This window comes from Gracilinanus agilis, chromosome 4 (assembly GCF_016433145.1).
Source record: "Gracilinanus agilis isolate LMUSP501 chromosome 4, AgileGrace, whole genome shotgun sequence".
NCBI lineage: Eukaryota > Metazoa > Chordata > Mammalia > Didelphimorphia > Didelphidae > Gracilinanus > Gracilinanus agilis.
In genome coordinates, this window is record NC_058133.1 from 239,591,467 (window position 1) to 239,616,820 (window position 25,354).

The 25,354-nt window shown below is 37.2% G+C and overlaps 1 protein-coding gene across 3 annotated transcripts in view; it reads left to right on the top strand.

The window, feature by feature from the left end:
* SHISA6 (shisa family member 6) overlaps positions 1-25,112 on the top strand; it is a 568,935-nt gene extending 543,823 nt beyond the window's left edge. For all 3 annotated transcript variants that reach the window (XM_044672701.1, XM_044672702.1, XM_044672703.1), the window contains 2 exons: positions 21,786-21,938; positions 24,559-25,112. In XM_044672701.1, the coding sequence (XP_044528636.1) occupies positions 21,786-21,938; positions 24,559-25,112 (707 nt within the window). The remainder of the gene's footprint in view (positions 1-21,785; positions 21,939-24,558) is intronic.
* The last annotated feature ends 242 nt before the right edge of the window (positions 25,113-25,354 follow it).

Genomic DNA, 25,354 nt, shown 5'->3' on the forward strand with positions numbered 1-25,354 from the left:
AAACCATATGATTATCACAATAGATGCAGAAAAATCTTTTGACAAAATGTAACACTCATTCATGCTAAAAACTACAAAGTATAGGCTTAGCAGGTCTTAAATCAAAAGCAAGTTTCTTTTCTAATGGGAACATACTAGATCTTTTTTAATCAAATACATGAGTAAAGCAAGGATGCCTTCTCTCCCCACTATTATTTAATATGCAATTAGAATAAGAGAAAGAAACTAACAGCATAAAAATAGGTAAATTTAAAAATGGGTTAAAAAAATCTGTATTTGCTGATTGTATGATGATCGACATGGAAAATCCTAGAGAATAAACAAAGATAATAATGGAGACAATAGCTTCTGAAAAGATACAAACTTCAAAATAAACTCACAAAAATCAATATTTCTACAAAAGTAATAAAATCAAAAAAAGCATTAATAAAAAGGCAAATCCCATTTAATATAATTACAAATATATAAAATACATGAGAGAATCAATCTACAATAACATACAAAGAAGCTGCACAGATTCAATTACAAAATGCTCTTCTTAAAAAAAGCTATGGGAGATCCACAGGGATAGATTTTTTCAGACTTTTTATTTTGTTGAGCAATATTATTGATTTTTCTCCTTTTCCTCTTCTGTTTTTCTTTTAAAATATAGTTATATTGTTACTTGACTTTCTGGGAGGTGGAAGTAAAGAGATACTGGAAGAAATCCTGGTGATATACAAAAGATATAAAATTTATTTTAAATAATGAAAATATTTATTAATAACAAGTCATGTCAAACTAATTTCATTTCTTGTTTTGATATGGTTAGTGAGTTGATTTATCCAATGGATTGTGTAAATACAGTTTACCTAGATTTGAGCAACACATTTGACAAAATCTTTAATGCTTTCCTTGTGGAGAAAATAGAAAAATATAGCAAAGGCAATTTTAAAAAGTCAGTTGAATTCATAACCTGGTTAAATCACTGGACCCAAGTAATTATAAATGATTCAAAGTCAATATATAAGGCTTTTGCTGTTGATATTTTTAATGAATGACATATGTCATCAAAACTACAAAGGATACAAAGTTACATTGGAGAACTAGTCCATTGTATGACAGAGCAAAGAACTTTTTATAAGTATGCAATTTACACGGAGTTAGGTTCCAACAAAACAGGAAATTGGACATACACTAGGATTCTGATTCCTAAAGAAAGACAAGATTTCCCTTAGCTACAAATAATTTCCCTCTTTCCCCCACCCCATTTGACTCTCAGATTTAGAATATCAATGTCTCTACTTGATAATTGTGGGAAATAATATTGATGAGCCAGGTAATTTGTTCAAAGTTATACAATGTTCCAAGACTAGGAAGGGCCTGAACCTCAGGCTGGTCTATTACACTATAGTGGTAGAGTTATGTGTTTTGTAATAAAGGAAAGCAACAATAATAACAACAACAAAAGATGAGAATTCATTGCAGCAGAGTAACGTAGCTCTGGGAATCCTGGTTACCTGGGCCACTATGTCCTTGACAACTCCTTCCAGGAACTAACATTTTTCTCTCAAGTTTCTCTACATCAGAGGCTACTGGACTCAATCATTGGAAGAACCCTAGAATTTGCCTGTTTTTTCTCTTGAGAGGTTTCCTGATGCACATAACAACCTATCAACCTCTATGCTTCTGAAAGACCTCAACATATGTAATGAATTTAGTTAGAACTTGTCTAATTTGCTATTTGTTGTTGTTATTTTGACCATCCTTTGATTTCATGGGTATAGAGAACTCCTAGTGAAGAACTTCCTTAACCAATGCAGATCTATGTCTCTGCAATGGATAGTTTTAGAGGGTTGCTTGGGGGACCGTAAGGTTAAAGGATCAGTATGTGTCAGAAGGACAATGTAATATACTCTATTGCTACTATCCTAACTCCCATTCATATTAATGAGATGGGCCCCCAGAGCACAGCTATTATATTCCCTCAGAGTTCTTGGCCCTATGGGGTTGGGAAATGTCTTCTAATGTTTATTATTCCCCACCAATGTACTTCTTTCCAAGATCATCAGTTGAGAAGTTATCTTTAAGTAGATTTTCACAATGGAATATTTTTAATGTTGTATAATGAGAATAGTTGATATAACACATTCCCCCAAAAGTCTGGGATTTCCTTTCTAATCAATATTTACAGAATCCAGGGAAACGTGATCAAAAGCTTGGAGAACATATGGCAAAGTGGTAATTCATAGCTCTTGGTGACTGGAAGTCCTTTTCTCCCCCATACTTAAAGAAGCTATCTTTAGGGATTAGATATCATCTTTGCTGGACTCTAGGATTTCATCCAGTCTGTACTTAATTTCTAGTGCAGATGCTGCTACCAGCTACTGTCTTGGAAGACAATGCCAAAAATCTTCTAGATCATTTGAAACATACAAAGTCCTACTCTAACCAAGGTGGGGGAGACTAAGACCCAAGATGAAATATTCTCTCCTCCTCCTTATCCTCAAAGAAATCTTCCTCAGAGGGTTTATTTAAAACTCTCTCTCCTGGTTAGCTGATTTTTGGACTCTGAATTTCCACCAAAAGTTCAAAACATATGGATTCTGAAACAACTTTTTATTTTATGGATGATATCAGCAGGGTGTGACTATTTCCTTAGCTAACCGAAATACTCAATGTTACTCAATGTTAATGGATTCCAGTTCATCCAAGGACATTTGACATTTAATTAAAAATATTTGATTGATTGGTTCATAGACACTTGTGCTCATCTTGTTAAAGTGTCAGGATGTCATTACTTAAACTAAAGACTAATGAATTAATTTTATTTAGATAATCTCACTCCTGTTTCCCCAGTTTTGGTAACTGTTGCCCTCAAAAAGTCTACTGCAATGTGTTTGGAAGTCTATTAGGAAAAGTTCTAATTTTTAGATAGCACTTTAGTGATTGAGGAATTTCTATTATCCTTTTTGAATACCCTACACAGTGCCCAGTAAAGTATCTCATGAAAAATCAGAGTAGCATAGTTTATAATCAAATCTAGTAACTAACATTATTCAATAATTACAAAGATATCGTGATACAGTTGAACAAAACAATACCATTTTACCAAAATTCTAACAGAACTTGTTACTTGAAAAAAGAACCTTCAATAACCCAAAACAGCCAGGTCTTCCTGACTTCTAAGTAGGCTTTCTATCCACCACACAAGGCTTTCTTTCTTACTACTTATATCTTGTTTTAAAGGATTGATTCTATAGTGGTAAAGGACATAGACTTTTTAAGAAATAAAGTATGGAAATTGTATCAGGAGTAAAATATTCATGAAAGAGTTTGTGAATCCACTCCAGAAAGTGGTAAGTGACTTCTCAAGTATATTAAGGAAACTTAAAAAATGGAAAAGCAGCTAAATCTGTGGGTAAATGGGAAGGTGGTCACCCCTGACATCTACTTAGAGCTAACTCAACCAGAAGGAGCTTTCCACCTCCCTCCCCACTCCAGAGGAGTGTGCAGCAGAGGAGTATGGTCCCCTTCACTAGAGTTGCTATGGGACAGATTAAGTGGGAGTTTTGAGCTCTGAATAGGCCAGGGAGGCATATATCAGAGAACAATTCAACTAGGGACCTGAAAGGAATGACAGGTTTCCCCTTTTCCTTTTTTTACCTCTGGGTTCTTGTGACATTACTGCCCTTGTTCTTCCTCATTCTGTTTTTCCATGCCTTTCCTGTCCCTTGCATTTTGAATATTACTTTATGGTTACTCTGTTAGGAAAACTGAATATATCCAAATTAATATTTATGGGACTATTTGTTCCTCTTTAGCCATTACTTTCTGCCCTTGTAACAACTCTAGGAGAGAAGGGCAGGGGTTAGACAAACAAGGTTAAGAGATTTAACAACTATGAAGTATCTAAGGCCAAATTAGAACCCAGGTCTTCCCAACTCCAGGCCTGGCTCTCTAACCACTGTGTCTCTTAGCTGCCCCTATGAATTAATGTTTGTTATAAATAATTATATGCAGAAAAATTATTTTCAGCACTTTTTATTAAAATATTACAGCATTTAGTAGTTACAGGAACCTCACTCCCCATTTATCATAGGTTCAATATATCAGCATTTGCCTATTTGATTTTCAAGTGGTTTTCTAGAAACTTTATCCTAGTGAAAGCTGAGTATATATACCCATCTTGGTGAACCTATAGCACATGTACTAGAGGGTGCTGCTCCCTTCCCCCTCTCTACATGTTCCTGAGGACAATTCTCATATCACCCACTCTTTTGCCCAGCAGCCCAGTGGGACCTCTTCCTCCCTCCCCTGTCTGGGGTAAGGTGAGTGGCTCACATGCTACATGAGGATCGCAGTTTGGGTACTCAGTCTCTAAAAGGTTTGCCATCACTGAATTGATACCATCATATACAGGAATCCTTACTTCCTAGTTCTTTATCGTAACAAGAATATTTTCTACAAATATTTTAGTATTTTTTCCTTTCTTTGATTTCTTCAGATCAGATCTTCTAATCTATTAGTGGTATTATTGGGTCAAAGGGTTAGTCACATTTTGATTATAGAATTAAATTGTTTTCCAGAATTGTTGGACCAATTCATAGTCCCATCAATGTGCCTGTTTTCCTACAGTTCCCTTCAAAATTTGTCACTTAGGACTTTTTGTTAGCTTTGCAAATCAGATCATTGTGAGGTAGAAGGTTGAAGCTGATCTAATTTTTTTTCTTTAATTTTATGTTTTAGAGCATTTTTCATATGGTTAGCTCAGATTTGTTTCCCAGAGAAGGGCCAGTTCATATCCTTTGACCATGTCATTTACGGAATGACTACTTCTCACAAATTTGAATCATTTCCTTGTATATCTTCAGAATGTTATCAGAAAAAAACTGCATTTTTCCCAAATATTCCTATTCCAATTTTTTACCTTTATCAGATTTATTTGATAAGACTTTTTAAATTTTATGTAATTTAAAGTGTTCATTTTCTCTGTTGTGAGAGTTTCTGTCTCATTTGTTCATGAATTCTTCTCCTATCCATATACATGAAAAGCAATTTCTTTCTTATTCTTCTTATTTGTTTATAATGTGATCTTCTGTAGATAGATCATATTTTCATTTGGATCTTATCCTGGTATATAGTATAAAGTGTTGTTCTAAACTTAGTTTCTGTCAGACTAATAATATCACCAAGATGTTTTTCTTAAATAGCAAGTCCTTAACCAAGTAACTGAAATCTTTGACTTTATCAAACAGCAGAGTAATAGATTCTTTTGCCCTGTATGTTGTATACCTAGTCTGTTCCACTGATTGATCTATTTTTTTTAAGTAGTGACAAATTGTTTGGGTAATTATTATTTTGTAACATAGTTTGAGATTTGGATCTGTGAAGGTCCTTTCTTTCCTCCTTTTTTTTTCATCATTTCCTTGTGTTATAGGAAAAATTAAATTAAGGTGTGTAAGTTTGCAGAGGGCAGAAGAGTGCAGGATTCTGGAATTCTGAGGGAGAGCTGCTGTGGTTGTTGGAGAGAGACAGTTGGGCCTGAGGGCTGTGGTTTTTCTCTCTGAGGATTTGACCTGAGGAGACTGGCTTTTTCCCTGTGGCATTTTACTGCCCTATCTTCCCATCCTACCTGCTACTCCATTATCCTGATTTCCTGTGGCTGTGTTTAATATCTGCTGAGTTCCTGTGGTGATCTGAGACATTTGAAATCAGTTTTTGAGACCTGGCCTAGATCCTTTGGATCTTGGTCCATCTTTGGGACTTGTCAGACTTACACATAGATACTTTCCTTAAAATCATCAAAGTGGGGTTTAATATTAACTTAGCTAAGTATAGGAATTTGGGGTCAGATAGTGAGGCGAGAAATAGAGTAGGGAAATCGCTCAGAAGAAATCTCCAACAGCACGCATACTAAAATTGGAACAATACAGAGATTTCTTCCAAGACAGTTGGGCCTGGGGGCTGTGGCTTTTCTCTCTGAGAGTTTGACCTGAGGAGACTGGCTATTTCCCAGTGGCATTTTACCCATCTATCACTTCCCAAGTTCATATTTGTGAACCCCAATACTTACCTCTTAACCTTATGCTAATATCTAATCCCCTCCAAAATAACAAATCACCTATACACTGTTCTATGCTATGCTTAGGCTAACTAATTTCTATGCTTGGAGAAACCCTGGGAAAAAGAATACAGTAAGGATAGTTAAGGGATTACAAAATTCTTACATAGTTTCAACACAACAAAATATTTGCACTTTCCCAAATGAATGTTTCAAATTCAACATTCCCTATTGTTGTTACAAATTGCAACAAAATTCTGCAATAAAGACAATTTTAGCCTTAATTTTTACAATAAACCTCATTTAAGAAAATCTTTCTGCACTTGCATTTTAAACTCTAATCTAAGAAAAAACCAATAGCTTTATCCTATTCTATACTAATCCTTAACCCTATATCTAAATTGTTACAAAAACTTCATAACTAACTTCCTTATCCTATTTTATACATGGTCTATCTACATTTATGATACATACTTACAAGAAATATATATGTATATACATTTACAAGAAATCTATATTACAAATATATAGCTATATAAATCTTATGTACAAGTATTTTATAAGATCTTTTCCAAATCTATCTATGCCCTGAGATTAATCAAATAGGGAATCTATAGAACCTCCCATTCAATTAATAACTCATAGATCTAACCTAACTATAAACTTATCCAACAAGACTCCTATTTATGTACATGGGGTCAACAAAATATATACATTGTGTGATATATGCATTCTATGTTATTTAGTGTTGTATGCAATACTTACTCCCAATCTTCAGAATTCCACTTCTTCCCTTCTTCCAGTTATGTAGTGTTGCATATCCTAACATGTGAATATGTATTTGTTTATCGATACGGTTCATCTTACACATGTCCTGATTATTGTCTGTCCTCTACATATTTACAAATTTCACTATATCAAGTGCCTCTGCTATCCTGTTCAGCTGCAAAGTCTGTTTTCTTCCTGTTCTGTCATCTTTTCTTCTAAGCTTTCCCTCTGGGCTGGATGTCATCTGCTGGATTTGTCCCTTCATGGACTTTCTGACAGTTATCTATACTTGACTGTAGTCTACGCCTTCCAGAGCAATTTCAGCTTCTATCTTCTTCAGGAAAAGTTTCGGTATACTTTGCAGGAATTTCTACCTCCCTATCTCTCAATTCTGTCTCTGCTTGAGTGCTATTTTCAATTCACTCAATCTGATTACTACCTTCATTCTGATTTTTCCCCTTTCTGGGAGTCTTTTGGATCTTGACATTGGAACAGTGGATCCATGCCTCCTTCCCTAGGATTTTTACTACTGAAGGAGTCGTGAGCAAAACTTAGAATGGATCAACCCATTTTTCTTCTGTGGATGACTTTCTATTGAAATTTTTCAGGAAAACTGAATCACTGGGTTCTATATTATGCAATGAATAATCTAATGGTGTGGTTTCCTGGATTACCCCCATGTCATGGACCTCTGAGTCTTTTTTGCAATGAATGAATGTAAGTTGTTAGTTGACAATTCACTCCCAACATCAAAATAAAACTGGGCTTGCATATTTTGGCTTATAATGGAGGATGTCCACATAGCATTTCGAATGAAGACAGATGTAAGTCCCCACTAGGGTGAGTTCAAATGTAAAACAGCACAAGAGGTAACGTTTTAATTCATTTTAAGTAAGTGTCTGAACATAATTTTCCAATCAAGTTTTCCAATTTTGAATTCCCTGTTCAATCTTTCCACTTGTCCAGAGCTCTGTGGATGGTATGGAGTATGAAAATTGGTGTTAATCCCCAAATTTCCATAAACGTATTTTATTTTTTAAACATTTATTAATATTTATTTTTTTTAAAGTTAACATGGTTACATAATTCATGCTCTTACTTTCCCCTTCACCCTCCAAAGTCCCCACCACCATTGCTGATGCTTATTTCCACTGGTTTTAACATGTGTCATTGATCAAGACCTATTTCCAAATTGTTGATAGTTGCATTGGTGTGGTAGTTTCAGGTCTATATCCCCAATCATGTCCACCTCAACCCATGTGTTCAAGCAGTTGTTTTTCTTCTGTTTCCACTACTATAGTTCTTCCTCTGATTGTGGGTAGGGTTCTTTTCCATAAGTCCCTCAGAACTGTTATGGATCATTGCATTGCTGCTAGTACAGAAGTCCATTACATTCTATTTTTCCACAGTGTATTGGTCTCTGTGTACATTGTTCTTCTGGCTCTGCTCCTTTTGTTCTGCATCAATTCCTGGAGGTCTTTCCAGTTCACATGGAATTCCTGCAGTTTATTATTCCTTTTATCACAATAATATTCCATTAACAGCATATACCACAATTTGTTCAGCTGTTCCCCAATTGAAGGGCATACCCTCATTTTCCAATTTTTTGCCACCACAAAAAGCTTGGCTATAAATATTTCCATACAAATCTGTTTATCTATGATCTCTTTGGGGTACAAACTCAACAATGGTATGGCTGGATCAAAGTGCAGGCATTCTTTTATAGCCCTTTGAGCATAGTTCCAAATTGCCAGCCAGAATGGTTGGATCAGTTCACAACTCTACCAGCAATGCATTAATGTCCCAATTTGGCCACATCCCCTCCAACATTCATTACTCTCCCCTTCTTTCATTTTAGCCAATCTGCTATTATTGGGATTAGTTGCTCTTTGAATGTCTGATAGAATTCACTTGTGAATCTGTCAGGCCCTGGCGATTTTTTCTTAGGGAGTTCTTTGATGGCTTGTTCAATTTCTTTTTCTGATATGGGATTTTTTAGGTATTCTATTTCTTCTGCTGTTAATCTAGGCAATTTGTATTTTTGTAAATATTCATCCATATCTCCTAGATTGTTATATTTATTGCCATATAATTGGGCAAAATAGTTTTTAAGGATTGTCTTAATTTCCCCTTCATTAGAGGTGAGGTCTCCCTTTTCATCTTTGACACTGTCAATTTGGTTTTCTTCTTTCCTTTTTTTATTAGATTGACCACTACTTTGTCTATTTTATCTGGTTTTTTTCCAAAATACCAGCTTCTAGTCTTATTTATTAATTCAATAGTTCTTTTACTTTTGATTTTATTAATTTCTCCCTTGATTTTTAGTATTTCTAATTTAGTTTTCATCTGGGGATTTTTAATTTGCTTGCTTTCTAATTTTTTAAGTTGCATGTCCAATGCATTAATCTCTGCCCTCCCTAATTTGTTAATATATGCACTCAAGGATATAAATTTCCCCCTGAGTACTGCCTTGGCTGCATCCTACAGAGTTTGGTAGGATGTCTCATCATTGTCATTCTCTTCAATGAAATTGTTGATTGTTTCTATGATTTCTTCTTTAACTAGCTGGTTTTGGAGAATCATATTATTTAATTTCCAATTAGTTTTTGATTTGTCTGTCCAGATGCCCTTACTAATTATTACTTTTAATTGCATTATGATCTGAAAAGGTTACATTTATTATTTCTGCTCTTTTGCATTTGTTTGCAATGTTTCTATGCCCTATTACATGGTCAATCTTTGTGAATGTACCATGTATAGCCGAAAAGAAGGTGTATTCCTTTTTCTTCCTATTTCTTTTTCTCCACATATATATTAAATCTAATTTTTCTAGGACTTCATTCATCTCTCTTACCTCTTCCTTATTTATTTTTTGGTTTAATTTATCTAGATATGAAAGAGGAATATTTAGATCTCCCACTAGTATGGTTTTACTATATATTTCCTTCTTGAGATCTGCCAGTTTCTCCTTTACAAATCTGAATGCTGTGTCATTTGGTGCATAAATACTGAGCAATTTTATTTCCTCCTTGTCTATACCGCCTTTAATCAGTATGTAATGACCTTCCCTGTCTTTTTTAATCATATCTATTTTTACTTTGGCTTTGTCAGAAATCATAATTGGCACTCCTGCCTTCTTTTTCTCATTTGAGGCCCAAAGGATTTTTCTCAAGCCCTTTACATTAAATCTGTGTATATCTACCCGCCTCATATGTGTTTCTTGTAGACAACATATGATAGGATTTTAATTTCTAATCAACTCTGCTATTTACTTCCGTTTTATGAGTGAGTTAATCCCATTCACATTCACATTTATAATTATCTGTTGTATATTCCCCAACTATTTGGTATCCTCTCCTAGTTCCACTCCTTCTTCTTACACTATTTCCTTTTAAACCAGTTGTTTGCTTTAGGTCAGGAACCCTTGTCCCCTCCCTAGATTTACAGCCCTTTCTACCACCTCCCTTATTATTCCCCTCTTTTTATTTTTAAGGTCTAATGAATTCCCTCCCACTTCTTCTCCCTTCCCTTTTTTGACCTCCCCACTTCCCTGCTCCCTTTGGTTGATCACTTCTGACTTTCTCAGTAGGGTTAGATAGAATTCTATATCCCAATGGATAAAGCTACTCTTCCCTCTCAGGGTTAATTACACTGAGAGTAAGGTGTCAATATTACCTCTTGATGCTCTCTTCCTCTCCTTCTTATAACAGTATTCATCCCTTTCCCTTCCCATGCCCTCTTTGTGTGTAATAGAATATCCTATTTTTCTTATTCATTCACGTTTCTCTTGGTGTCCTCTACTGTTCACCCCCCTCTTTCCCACCCCCATATCATCTTAGACTATTTAGTATTCCGACCTCTCCCTATGAATTTTTCTTCTGATCACTATGATAGTTAATAGTATAATAGTGAATAGAGTTCACTACAGAGAATTGTACATAACATTTCTCCACATAGGAATACCAATAACTAGATCATATCGAAGCCCTTAAAGAGGCAAATTTAAAAACTTTGAATTTTCTTTCTTTCGCCTCTGTTTCTTATTTACCTTTTCATGTTTCTCTTGATTTTTCTGGTTGGATATCAAACTTTCCATTTAGTCCTGGTCTTTTCTGTGCAAATACTTGGAAATCTTCTATCTTGTTGAATGCCCAAACTTTCCCTTGGAAGTATATATTTAGTTTTGATGATCCTTGGTTGTAGACCCAGTTGTCTTGCCTTTCTGAATATCATATTCCAAGCCTTGTGGTCTTGTAGTGTGGAGGCTGCCATATGCTGTGTGATCCTGATTGGTGCTCCTTGATATCTGAATTGTCTCTTTCTGGCTTCTTGTAAAATTTTTTCTTTTACTTGGAAGCTCTTGAATTTGGCTATTATATTCCTGGGTGTTGTCTTTTCTGGGTCTAGTGTAGAGGGTGATCTATGGATCTTTTCAATGTCTATATTGCCCTCTTGTAGTAGAACTTCAGGGCAGTTTTGCTGAATAATTTCTTTTAGTATGGAGTCCAAATTTCTATTGATTTCTCCTTTTTCAGGAAGATCAATGATTCTCAGATTGTCTCTTCTAGACCTGTTTTCTTGGTCTGTCAGTTTGTCATTGAGATAGTTCAGGTTTCCTTCTATTTTATCAGTCTTTTGATTTGGTTTTATTTCTTCTTGCTGTCTTGAGAGATCATTAGCTTCTAATTGCCTGATTCTAGCCTTTAGGGACTGGTTTTCGGCTATAATCTTTTGGTTTACGGCTATAATCCTTTGATTTTTGGCTATAATCTTTTGGTTTTACTTTTCAATCTGTTCATTTATGGTCTTCAATTGACTTGCCTCACTTTCTAATTGTGAAATTCTGCATTTTAAACTATTATTTTCTTGCCAGATTTTGGTTTTCAATTTGTTTACCATTTCGTTTGATTTTGGGGCATCTTTCTCCAATTGGGAGTTTTTGCCTTCTAACGTTTTTATTTCCTTTTGAGCTATTTCCCACTTCTCTCACCATATCTCTTCCATCTTTCTCATCATCTCATATTTGAACTCTTCAAGAGCTTGTGGCCAGTTTTCATTATTTTGGGAAGGTTTGGATATGATTACTTGTTTGTTCTCCTCTGCTGTTTGCTCTGTTGTTTGGATTTTATCTATGTAAAAGTTGTCTAGTGTTACAGATTTCTTCTTGATGACCTTTCTCTTTTGGGGTTCTTGTCTCTGGCTTTCCATTGTTAGCCCAGCACCCTCTCAGGTTTATCCTCACACTCAGGGTCTATCTGTGCTCTTTAGGCTCCTGAGGTCTAGTTGTTCTCAGGGTCAAGCCTTCTGGTGGTCCCCTTGCTTGTTCCTCTGCCCACGACTCCTTTAACAATCTCAGGGTGCTGATTCCACAGTCGTGCACCCTCTGCACTGGGTTCCCACTCAAGGTCCATGCCTGGGCTAAGAATCAGTGTCTGAGCTTGCATCTGTGCTCGCACTCGTGCCTCTGCTCAAGGTCTGTGTTCCAAGTCTGAGCGTTCTTTAGCCTCTTGGGTCTTAGGTCTTGCTGCTCTCAGGAGCAGGCTCTGGTGACCCCAGGTAGCAGCCAATGACTTAATCTGTGCCCCAAACTTGCTCTAACTCTTGTGAGCTGGCTTTGGCACTGTAGGTAGTGTGGGGTGGCAGAGGGTGTTGCTCAGCTCCCATTTTAGTGAGAGTTTTTTCACCCCTTTATAGCATGAAAATGTCCTGATTCCACATACCTCCAATTCTGTGCTGTGTTGTGGGGTCCCTTCATTCCTCTGGATTTGTTTTTATGTCTCCTTGAGGAGTCCTGTATATTTCGGTTAGGAGAGGTTAAGCAGCTGCTTTTTACTGTGCCACAATCTTAACCAGCAAGTCCTCAAGTGCCATAAACCCACTTTAAAACAGATTAGAAGAAGTGACTTCCACAGTCTGAATCCACCAAACTCAGTAATCCAAACCTAGGAAGGATTTCCCTCAAAAGCACTTTTACAGTGAATGCTGCATTGTTCTTATATGTTGGAAATGCCTCCAGGCACCATTTCAAATTGTCAACTCTAACTAGATAGTACTTAAACCTCCCTGATTTAGGTATGTTGATGAAATTGATTTATATGCTTTCAAAAGGAGTATAAGCTAGTGGTCTGCCCCCAGGCCTATCTTCTTAAACACTCATTGATTAAACCTCATACAAATGTCATATTTTCCACAGACCCAATTTGCAACTGTTGTAATGCCAGGTGCTAGCCAAAACTTTTGCACTGTGTCCACCATTGCTTGTGTACCAAAATGTCCTTTACCATGTACAGAATTACACATGTGATAAAAATTTGTGGAGATTGCTTTGTCATTTCTGTTAATCTAATAAGGACAGTTTAGTTGATAAGGAAATTAGGACAGGGCAAGGGAGTTGTCTTTTACCTCATGCTTCCAGCTCTGGCTCCAGGACAATGGAGTTTATTATATATATATATTTCAAGACTCATTTCACACAAAAGAACCCCCCTGAAACTTTGCAGATGGGCAGAAGTTACAAATTATGTCACATCAAAACACAAAACATTAGTTTCAGAATAGACCAAGGCCAAGGCTAAATTTTGACTAGGTTCTTATCAGAAAGCCACGTTGGGGAATATCTTGGCTTTGGCTATAACAGGCAGCAGCATTCCTTGCTGTGTTAACAGTGTTAACCCTTTAAATTCAGGTTTGATAGGAACTTAAAGCTTTTCAGTAAGGCCACAATACTTTTCAACAAGAAATCACAAGGATCACAAAAGGGGTCAAAAGAGGAGTCTCAGATTTTTTATCTATTCTCTTATTGGCTTCCCACAAAAATTCATTTTTGGCAAAATGGTTTTCCCTGAGTCTGAAAACCAAATCCCTCCAATCTCCTTGGCACCAAACTTCCTTATCCATGTCTGTACCTCTGAGTCATTGTGTAAGCTTTGGTTCAATCTGCTTCTTCAGTGCCTGAGAGACTTAGAACATGAATCAGACCTTTTTGGGCAGAGAATTTGGCTGTTAGATTTACCCTATGATTTTCTTTGGATACAGAGTCTTGCCCATATGTGTGTACCCTACAATGGATCACTTCTACTTCTTTGGGCACATGGATTGCCTCTAAGAGTTCTTTGATGACTTTGGCATAAGCTGTTTTCTTCCCTGCACTTGTTAAAACCCTCTCTGTTTCCAGATTTCCCCCATTTCCTTTATCACCCCAAATGCATATCTAGAGTCTGTGAAAAATATTTACCCTCATGCCTTCCCCAATTTTACAGGCTTGGCCAAGTGCTACCAATTCTGCCCCTTGAGCACTAACATTGTTAGACAATGATATCATAATGCCTCTGACTCATATATCTTTTCCCATATATCTTTTCCCATGATGCCTATAGCTCAACCCGTTGGTAAAAATTTCTATTTCTGGATCAAGAGATATAGAATCTTTCAAATCTACCCTAGTCTTTTCTATCAATAATATTACATCTGCACACTGATGAATTACTTACCCTTCCAATGGCAAATCAGGAAGAAGCATGTCAAGATTTAGCACTGAGTATCACTTCAAGCTTATGTTCAGCAACACTATTTCATATTGTGATAATCTTTGGTGGGTAAAAGCTTGTAAAGTGCACTGTTTCGAGATCACTTCCAGTGAGCCAAATAGATATTTAACTTTGATCCTAGCACTAGATCTGTTGACTTTTGGATCAATAGAGCAGCAGCTGCAACCTCCCTGAGACATGGAACCATTCCCCTTGCCACAACATCTAATTGAGCATTGTAATAAGCTACTGGTCTAAAATTGGGCCCTAAAGATTGCACTAAAGTATTTTTACTATTTTTATGTACAAGTATGGAGCTAGTCTTTCCAGGAGCTAGGAAGGGATCAGTCTTTTATTGACCCAACAAAGTAATCCAAGAGTCAGAGTCCAAGTAGAAGCCAAGCTCTGAGCCCATGATCCAAGCTTTTGTCTCCAGCTTAGTCTCCAGGGAAGCTCCCTCAAGACTGTCTAAGACTATCTTCAGAAGACAATCTCTTCAGACTATCTTCTCAAAGACAATGTGCCTGAAGGAGTTTGGGGCTTGCTTTTTTATGTTGACTTCCCCTCTTCACAGGAGCCAATCACAGTTTTCAAATTGTCTAGCACTTCCCAGGGGACAATGTCTATAGGAATCAACTTCTCACCTTCTGAAGGTTAAGTTCTCTTCAAAAAGTTTCACAGACTCCTGGTTGATTGAATTTCTAAGGCTATAAATCTATTTAAAAACCTTTCTAGCTTCTCACCTAGTCCTAAGTAGGGTGTTTAATCTTTTTTTCATTCACTTCAAAAGTAGACAAGGAGGAGTTAATCCTGTCTTCAGTCCAGTGAGATACTTAAGTTAGCATTAACTAAGGACAAACAAAAGAGTAAAGAATTCTCTGTACAATGTCCAGAGAATGAACTGAGAAGTGGAAACATGAAAAAGATTATATATATATATATATCTGTAAAATGAGCTAGAGAAAGAAATGGCCAAACACTTCAGTAGCTTTGACAAGAAAACTCCAAAAATGGGGTCGTAAAGAGTTGCACATGACTGAAATGACTAAGTAACAATAACAGTTATAATTCTATCTCTATATAGCTTATTTAGTTTTTCCTTTAAACACTTAGATGCTATAACATTTGGTATGTATATATTAAGTACCGAAATTTAGTGTTTTGTGATGCTTTACAGCAAAATGTAGTTTCCCTTTTTATTTCCTTTAATTAAGACTATTTTTGCTATTGCTATCTGAAATCATTATTACTACTCCCTACTTTTTTTAGTTCAATTGAAGCATAACAGATTTTATTCCATATCTTTATTTCAACTCTGTATGAGCTAGTATATTTTAAAAGTGTTTCTTACAAATATAATATTGTGTTCTAATTCTAATCTATCATGTTTTCTTCTTCCATTTTGTGGGTGAGCTTAACAGTTATGATCAGAGACTATCTATTTTTTCATAGTTTTTCCTGTCTCCAACTCTCTCTTTAATATAGGTCCTTATTCTTTCTTTCATTTTAACTATCTCTATGTAAACTCATTGAAGTTTAGGGTTTGTTTCCACCATGACTGATAACTTCCCTAATGTACCTTCTATCTTAGTCCCTCCTTTCCATTATTCATTTCCCCTCCTATTTCACTTTTTATTGTATGTCTAAATCAATCTCTTTGTATGTATATTTGTGTTCTGTGTAATCTTTCCTCTTTTGACCAGTTCAGATGAAAGTGAGGCTTTGTGTTTATTATTGTGGAAAGTAACTCTGTTAAGTATACATCTTCCTATTTAATGCCTCACTTTCCCATTTAGCTGTTTTCCCTCTGGTATAAATGCATTGATTTTATTTGTGCAAAAACTTTTGAATTTTGTTTATTCAGAATTGTCTCTGTGATCTTCTATGATTTTTTAATCTCTTATCATGGACTCTTCTTGTAATCATAATTCTTAAAAGGTGTTTTCTTGCTCTAATTTGATTATAAGATTAACTTACATATATGTGATATACATATATATGTAAGAATTAAATTTTAATGATTTGACTAAAATATATGAAAATCAAAAATAATAGTGGTAGTTGCCAATTCAAAGTATTATTGTTCAAAGTCTAAATGACTTTAATAGCTTTTATTTACAAAAAAAGTGGAAAGAATGAAAGAAATACAAAAGGGTAGAGAAGACATTAGCCTATCTAACTAAATATTGCTCTGGTGCTGGACTCAGCCTGGACTTGTTGATCTTCAACCAAAATCAAACTTTCTCCAAAAGACGGAAAGGGAAAGTCAGCTATCCACTCAACCAAGTTCCCTCCGAGAGGCAGGTCAAGACAATGACTCCAGCTGAAGATGACTCCCAAGGAATACTTTCTTCCTTAAGCTGACTTTCTTCCTTAAGTTGACTTCCTTCTTGAAGTCAACTTCCTTCTTGGAGTTGACTTCCCTAGCCCCAAAAATTCAGGGCCTTTTATAGTGGCTTCTTGTCCCATCCCTTTTCCACAAGGACCAATCACAGCTTCCAAATTGCCCAGCACTGCTCAGGGGCCAGTGTTTGTGGGAATCATTTCTCACCTTCTAGAAATCATCAAAAGAATTCACAGATTCTTGGCTGACTGAGGTATGAATTCTCATTTCCTGGCTAATTGAGTTGAAAGGGTGGAGAGCTTCTCCACCTAGTGCTAAGTAGGGTGTTCAAGCTTTTGTTGATTCAATTCAAAAGTAAACCTAGGAGAGTTAATCCTGTCTTCTGAAATCTAGTCAGTTACTAAGTAGGAGTACTTAAATTATTGTTAACCAAATGTTAACTCAAAAGAGACAAAGTGAATGAAGGATTCCCTTTCACAAGTGTAAACTCAGAATAGACAAAGGGAACAAAGAATCCCCTTTTCATATGTGTGTGTGTGTGTGTGTGTGTGTGTGTGTGTGTGTGTAGGTCTTTATAGTTCTACATCCCTTAGAAGCTTATTGTAGTATTATAGTGTGAAACAAGTTTCTAAATCTAATATCTATTTTCCAGTATTCCTAGCAATTTTTTCAAAACACCGAGTCCTTAATTCTTGTAATTGGAATCTTTGAATTTATCAAATATTATGTTTCTATATTAACCTGCATCTGTAAGTTGTATACTCAATCTGTTCCATTGATTGGCTTTTCTGCTTTGTAACCAGTGTGAAATAGTTTTCATGATTACTGCTTTATAGAAGAATTTAAGATCTCATCCTGTTCATTCCTTTCCTTCTCACTTTTTTCATTATTTTCTTTGAGAATCTTGACATTTTGTTCCCATAATGAATTTTTTTATTGCTTTTCTTGCTCTTTAAAGTAACTATTGCAATAATAAAGGAGCCAATAATGGATATTGTTAGGAGAGAGAGAGAGAGAGAGAGACAGAGAGAGAGAGAGAGAGAGAGAGACAGAGAGAGACAGAGAGAGAGAGACAGAGAGAGAGAGAGAGAGAGACAGAGAGAGAGAGAGAGTCAGTCCATGGTGACTCTCCTTCAGCACTCTCTTGGAGCCGAATATACACTGGGAGACTTTAAAGGGGTGTCACCCCAAAACTGGGTGACCTAGATTGTTGTGCCACCCCAAAAGAGTTGGGGGCAAGGCTTCCCTACAAGAAGAGGTAGGTGTTACCCCAATACAATCCTGAATAAGGACAGGGTTCACTCAAACCTCTCCCGAGGTTGGTTAGTTTCACAGCAGGTGGTCTGGCTCAAAGATGTAGGCAACCAGACAAAGCTGTGGTTTTCCTCTCCCTTGTTGTCTCTCAGGCACACTAGAACACTATCTGACTGCTAAATGACTTTTATTATTCACAAATCAAGGATTGAGGAAAGGGATGAAGGGCAGAGGGATTTTGGAGGGCCCTCTTCCTATGGGGTCCATCACTTAGGTAGCAATCCCAGTGGTTCCAACTCCTAAGCTTCTCCAACCTCTTCCCATTCTATTTCTATTTTCTATTTCTATCCTTTCCTACAATTGTAAGCTTTGACTTAAAAGGGTCTCTCAGCAAGGATGGGTGAGAGAAACTAAGACATTGCTTCCGATGGAGTCCAAAATCTTAGTTGACTTGATGGTAGTAGTCATGAAGGATGAATTGTGTGGTAATGGCTGTGATCAGGGAATCAAGGTTTCAATTTCCAAAGAAAGTTCTTCAGGAAGCCCTCCGGATTGGATCAGAGATGGGTTGTCTGCCTTCTCACTACTCCCAGCCCTCAGCCCAAAGACACTCTTCTTTCTCCTCCTGGGAGAAATTCCTAAAATCCTCTGCTGGTTTCAACTGCTAGTAACTGCCTTCTCCTCTGGTTCTATCTCCTTTGCACAAAATCCCATCCTTATACTATCTAGATATTTAATTGGTATTGAGTATTGAGTATAGGTAAATTAATTTAATAGTTTTAGCTTTTTTATTACATTGGCATGGCCAAATAATGAACAATTGAAATGTCTTTATTTTTCTTTTCCCAAAAATATTTATCATGATCATTGCAAGACAAGATATCCAAATGTCTGTCTCATGAATGATGTTTCTTGATACTTTTGCCACATTAGAACAACTCCTTTAAGTGCAATTTTAAAATGTTATATCAGTATTAGCTTTTAATGTTTTTATTTCAGAAGGACAAGGAGGAGGTGTGCTAATAATTGCTTAATAACTTTCTCTCTGGGGGGAAAATGTGTGTACAACACACTTTTATGTTTAACCTACATTCTTAACATATTTTTGGAGCTGACTCCAAAACACCTTTGGACAAATATATCCTCTGGTTTGGAGTTGAATACATTAAGACTGTCTTTTTCAGGCCTGGAGAATTTTAGAGTTGTCCTCTGAGAGATTGAATTGGTGAACTCAACTGGGTAATTGTGTTGTCTGCTCACACCTTCATCATCCACCTACCCTTCCCCCCCCTCCCCTCACCAAGGGTATAAGAGAAATGAAAAGTGGTTTTGGAAGATGTATTTGGAAAAATTGGCTTTAAGATGTGTAAAGGCCAGCTTTACAAATTACTCATGGATAAACAAACCAAGATGAGAGAAATTATTCTGGGATTACAGGAGGGTTGAACTGACAGACATACAGAATCCTTCTGCTAATCCGTGACAAAGTTTAATGATTTGGGGTACATACTTTATAGGGGAAATGACATAAGTTAAGGGATTAGATAAGTCTTTTGCAGAGACAATTTTTGGTTATGATTAACAAGATAGAGACAGTGGCTTACTTCAGTGGCTCTAAACAGAGTTTTCTATAAGTGATAATTCAATATGTCAATGTGAAACTACCTGGCTAAGTTTCTCATAGAATTCCTGGACCAGTGATTTCTTGGAAGAACATAAAGTATTTGTCAAGGGGAAAAGTTGGTTTTTTTCATGCTTAGGAGGAGGCTACATGTTTGGCAATTGCTATACCATAGCTGTGATTTTACTGGTGTAAGTTTTAAAATTAATGGCAGTTCAAGACAATGACTAGAGCTGAAGGTGACTCCTGAGGCCAACTTTCTTCTTTGAGTCAACCTTCTTCTTGAAGTCCACTTCTTTCTTGGAGTCCTCTCTCTTTTTAGAGTCCACTTTTTTAAGCTAAGAAATTCAGGGCCTTTTATAGTGGCTTCTTGTCTCTTCCCCTCTTCACAGGAGCCAATCCCAGCTTCCAAATTGTGTAGCACTACCCAAGGGGCAGTTTGTGGGAACTAGAGTTTGCACCTTCTCATCAAAAGGGTTCATACTTTCTGAGGGTATGAACAAGTGTCTGACTATTTGAGTTAGAAAAAAAAGGTGGAACTCTCCAAGTATCTTGCTGGCTTCTCACCTAGCACTGGGTAAGGTGTGAATTCACTAAGTGCTTTGTGAGCTCTTCCACCTAGTTTGAGCTTGTGTTGATTCAAAGTTATTGTTAACCAAGGTGTTGACTCTAACTAGGCAAAGAAAATAAAGGATTCCCTTTCACAAGTGCAAACTCAAAGAGGACAAAGAATTCCCTTTTACAATCCCCCTGTGATTCTTTGGGAGACTAGTGTGTTATTTAAATAAGTTCTAGGGTTCCATTTGGAGGAATTTGGGGCTCATTTGAGCTTTAAGATATGTACATATATGGCAAACTTCCTGTGGACATTTAGGGGACTTTGAAAACTATATTTCCCATGATTCCTCTTGTAAAATGGAGGCAGACAGGAAGTGTGATAACATAAGAGAATAATATAAAAACTGCTGGGGATCATTGGGCTCTCTCTTTCTTACAAGGCAGCCAGGCGGGCAGAAGCGAAATGGTGGGCGGTTTGAAATAGCTCTCAGCCAGGCACGTGGTCTTATATATATTTTACCAACATGGCCATGGTAATTAAAATATTACTTTTCCTCTTAATATCAGAGTTTATCATTTTTAATCATTACACTAGTCTTCCCAATGAATCATTTTACATAACTATCTTGTATCTCTAAAGATCTTTTAGCTAAAGGTGCATACAATATTCAATAGTTAGAGATAAGAGGGAAATGAGAGAGAGAGAGAGAGAGAGAGAGAGAGAGAGAGAGAGAGAGAGAGAGAGCGCAAACCAATGTTTGCTAGGCACATTGACAATAAGCCAATTAAGGGGGCAATCCCCTGTGTCATGCAAGTTTACATTCAAAATATTTGTGTTCAACCCCCCAAAGTTCAATCAGTTATACTCCAAAGTTTGAGCTGGATCTTTTGATGCTGTGGAGGTTTTCTTTGGGCATCTTCAAACAATTCATCTTCTAGATTCAGAGTTATCAAGCTATCTTTCCTGAAATGTTTCTTTCTCAAAAGATTTTTTAGTTTTATGACAATTATATAATCCCTATGGTAATTTTGCACTCTCACCACTGGGGAGATGTTTCACTATGAATATCTATTGGCATAATACATAAAATAAGAAGATTGCTTTTCTTGAGCAAAAGAAGTCATAAGAGGCAGCTATGGAGAAATGGAAAGAGCAGGAGTCAAGAGAATTTGGTTCTATTTCTGACTGTGCCATTACCTAGGTATAAGGATCTATCTAGAGTTGAGAGGACCTTGGGGACCTCGTTTGGTAAAGGAGAAAAAATGGAAAGCTAGTTAGGTTAAGTGACTTGCCCGAAGCTGCACAGAAACTAAGCATTAGATGTAAACTACTAAGTAATTCAGTCCTTCTCTGAACATTCATTTGTTCATTTGAAAAATAAGACAGGCACTAGGTGTTCTCCATAACCACTTCCAGCACCAATCTTCTATAACTTTTATGAGGAAAACTTTCATGATGGGTCGATTTTTGGATCTCTACATAGAGGGGAGGCTAGCCAAGATTCCAGTATTCTGGAAATTGAAATCCTTCACTGAGTCCTTGTGGCCAAAAACAATAGAAGCACACCCATAACTGCAACTCATCCTAGAGGAAATTCTTGCTCTGTATAAGTCCCTGCCAAAGCAGTAGCAAGAATGTTTTAATGGTTCCTTTGTCTTTCCTTTTTGCAGAAAAGCCACGGATAAACAACATCCTGACATCAGCTACAGAGCCCTATGACCTTTCTTTCTCTCGATCCTTCCAGAACTTGGCTCAACTCCCCCCATCCTATGAATCTGCAATTAAAACCAACCCCAGCAAATACTCATCTTTGAAGAGGCTAAGTATGTGGTGTATCCTTTTGCTATGCTTTACTCTAAGATTACAGCTAGGCTTCCTTCCCTTAACAAGGACATGGGTACTTGTCACAATTTCTTCTCCCACACAGCTAGGCAAGGAATGAGGATGGGTGGGAAAAGACATCATGAATTGTTGAATTCAGATAGAAACAAGGCCACTAACCCATACATAAGGATCTCTGTGGAATACATGTTGACAGTTTTTAAATGTAATGTTATCCATGTTTTTCTATATTTTATTTAGTTAAATATTTCCCAATTACATTTTAATTTGTTGGACCTGTAATTAGGAGTGTTGCAGCAATTCAAACTTCTGCTTTAGTGAATGTAACTTATTTATTTTTAACATAGATTTATGAACTTTTAAAAATTTGATAACGACTCATTTCATCTCATTCATTTAAGTAATGTTGAATTTGGGTCTTAGGTCTAATTCTTTCTCTTACTATCTCTATGACTCCAAAAGTTACTTAATTTTTGTAGACTCTAGTTTCTTCATCTATAAAGTAACAGATTAAATTATGTAGTCCCTATCAAAATTCCCTTTATGCACATATCAATACAATATACACAAATCTTCTGCTGTACACATATATAAAATCTACATGCTCATATATACTATGCTTATAAATATCTGATACATGCATCAACACACACACTACACTGTAGAAAAATAGATAAATAAAGGTAATGGATGATGGAGACACCAGGGATATTATAATAAAACTAAGTAATTGTAGGTACACACACTGGGGTTAAGAGAGACTGGACCAGGATGGAAAGACCAGAGTTTACTGCATTCACACAGGAATGGCAGTTGATCTTAACTGTGTTTGTTTTGAATTCAGGGAAGTGCTATTTGGAAGTGTCTAGAAGACTCCCTATGGACATGTGGGGGGCTTTGAGACTACATTACCCATAATTCCAATGGGTTTCCAGTCTTTGGGTGTGGGGACGTCAAAGGTCCCCATGCATAGGGCAGCTTAAATTCAGAGGAGGGCCTAGAGAAGGTCTCTTGCTTTTCCTGAAGGGCTGGCTGGCAGACGAGAGAGAGGATGGGCTCTGGCGGTAAATTTAAAAGATAGTCAAGCGCAGTCATTTATATGTATATATTTTACCACAAAACCATGGCTATTAAAATATTAATTTCTCTTGTAATATTAGTCTTTATCATTTTTAATCATAACAACTGTTACTCAGCTTTCCCTAGGCCAGAGTCTAGAAACAAGCAGGCAAGGTAAGAGGGATTAACTGGCTTTAATTATGTACAACTGAAAGGTGGGATAGGGATGTCTACTCTAAAACCTTAAATCCTAATGACAAAACACACAGGGCAAAGGGAGGACTTATTCTACTCTTATCTAAGTGACCTAACAGGCAGGGCCCAAGGTGCAGTGGAGTCTCTAGAAGGCTGAATCAATCCTGGTGCCAGCCAGTCTTGAATCAGCAGTTATGGGTCAGAGGGGTGTCTTTGAGGGTTCTCACAGCTTTCCAAAGAGGTTCACGGGATGCCAAAATCCTAGGTGGTCCAAGATATCCAAGAAGAAAGAGTGTACTTGAGAAACTGTCCACCAGATCCCAAACTTCTCCTCTTCTTGGTGCTACTCTGTTGTTGCTAGAAATCCATCTCCACTCAGGATCCCAAGGAAATCAAGAAGCAGGGTCTGAGATCTCCCTGGGCTGGCAACAGTTTGCCCACCACTAATGGAGTCCTCTCTCAGGGCACACACACTTCCTCCTCCTTCATTCTATCCTAGAATGCTCCAGCTCCAGCCTGCTAGATGAACCTTAATTCTTAATCGATTACTAATCTTCCTCACAACAACACACATACTCTATACATATTCTAGACCAATAGTTAAATAGACATTTTATTTGTCAATATATCTACAGTAGCTTCCCTTTATCCAAGGTTTCCTTTCCAAGGTTTTAGTTACCCATTATCACATGTGCAGGCCCAGAAAGTGAGAAAAAGGTCTCTTTTCTTTGTGCCAGAAGTTTACCTCTGATGGTAGTGTCTCCCTGTCAGTTCTTGGCACACAGTAGCTCTTAATAAATGATTTTTAAAAACTTACTTAAATTGCATGTACATGAATAATGTGTGTATTGGGAAGGTGGGATATAGTCTGAGAAAGTGTCAGATTGATGTTGGGTTTTATTTCAATATTATGAGATTAATTCTGTAGTTTAGCTACCTGCCAAGTTTTGTGTACTTAATGTGAAGCTATTGACTGCTATTTGGTGATGGTGATGGTGGTCTTGATGGTGGTAGTAGTAGTAGGGAAGATCTCAGGGCCAGGATACTGTATCAGATTAGAAATCAAGAGGTCTCAGGTTTAGCCCAAATTCTGGTACTAGCTAACTAAGTAAAAGGAATCTAACTCTTCATTTCTCTGGCCCTCAAAGCCCCCCCTTTTTTTTTATTTGAAAAGTAAACTAAAATCCCTTCCAGCTCTGACAATCAAGAACTTTATTTTAGGGATTAGGGTAGAAGTGGTATTGTAGTATTGTTCATTTTACTCTCTATTCAGCCCTTTATCCCTGAAGGGATTTGAAAATCCAAGGCTCTCCCTCACCTATTGTTCCTCTTGTCTCTTCCTTACAGCTGACAAGGAAGCAGATGAGTACTACATGAGGAGACGCCACCTCCCTGATCTGGCTGCCAGAGGCACACTCCCTCTTAATGTCATCCAGATGTCACAGCAGAAACCCCCAACACGAGAACGGCCTCGCCGGCCAATACGAGCCATGTCCCAAGACAGAGTCTTATCTCCTGAAAGGGTGATACCAGAGGACTTCAACATGTCCTATGACAGGATCCTGTCTGATGAGCAGTTGTTATCAGCTGAACGTCTTCATTCCCAGGACCCACTGCTGTCTCCAGAGAGGACAGCCTTCCCAGAGCAGGCTCTGTCCCGTGCCATGTCAAACATGGATGTCTTTGTGTCTACACCTGTGCTGGACCGCTACCACATGACCAAGATGCACTCCCATCCTAGTGCCTCCAATAACTCCTACAATACCCTAGGCCAGAGTCAGATAGCAGCTAAGCGCCAAGCCTTTGCATCTCGAAAACACAACACAGTGGAACAGCTTCATTACATCCCTGGACAACATACCCACTACCATACAGCCAGCAAGACTGAAGTAACTGTGTGAATGGGGTCAGTCAGGAATAGGCTGGTTTGAGGTAGCTAGGAGAGAAGCCTGATTATCTTCTATAAAAGGGCCTGGGACACTAGGCAGGATAGAGAATCTTCTGGCTTTTGTAATTCCACCCTCTCTTACCTTACTTAAGTGGATAATGATAGAAAACATTCAAGGGAGAGATGGGGGCCAGATGGGCTGCTTCTGCAACAGAAAGCCATACCCCCTCCTGGAAGTACAGCCCAAGCATTCTG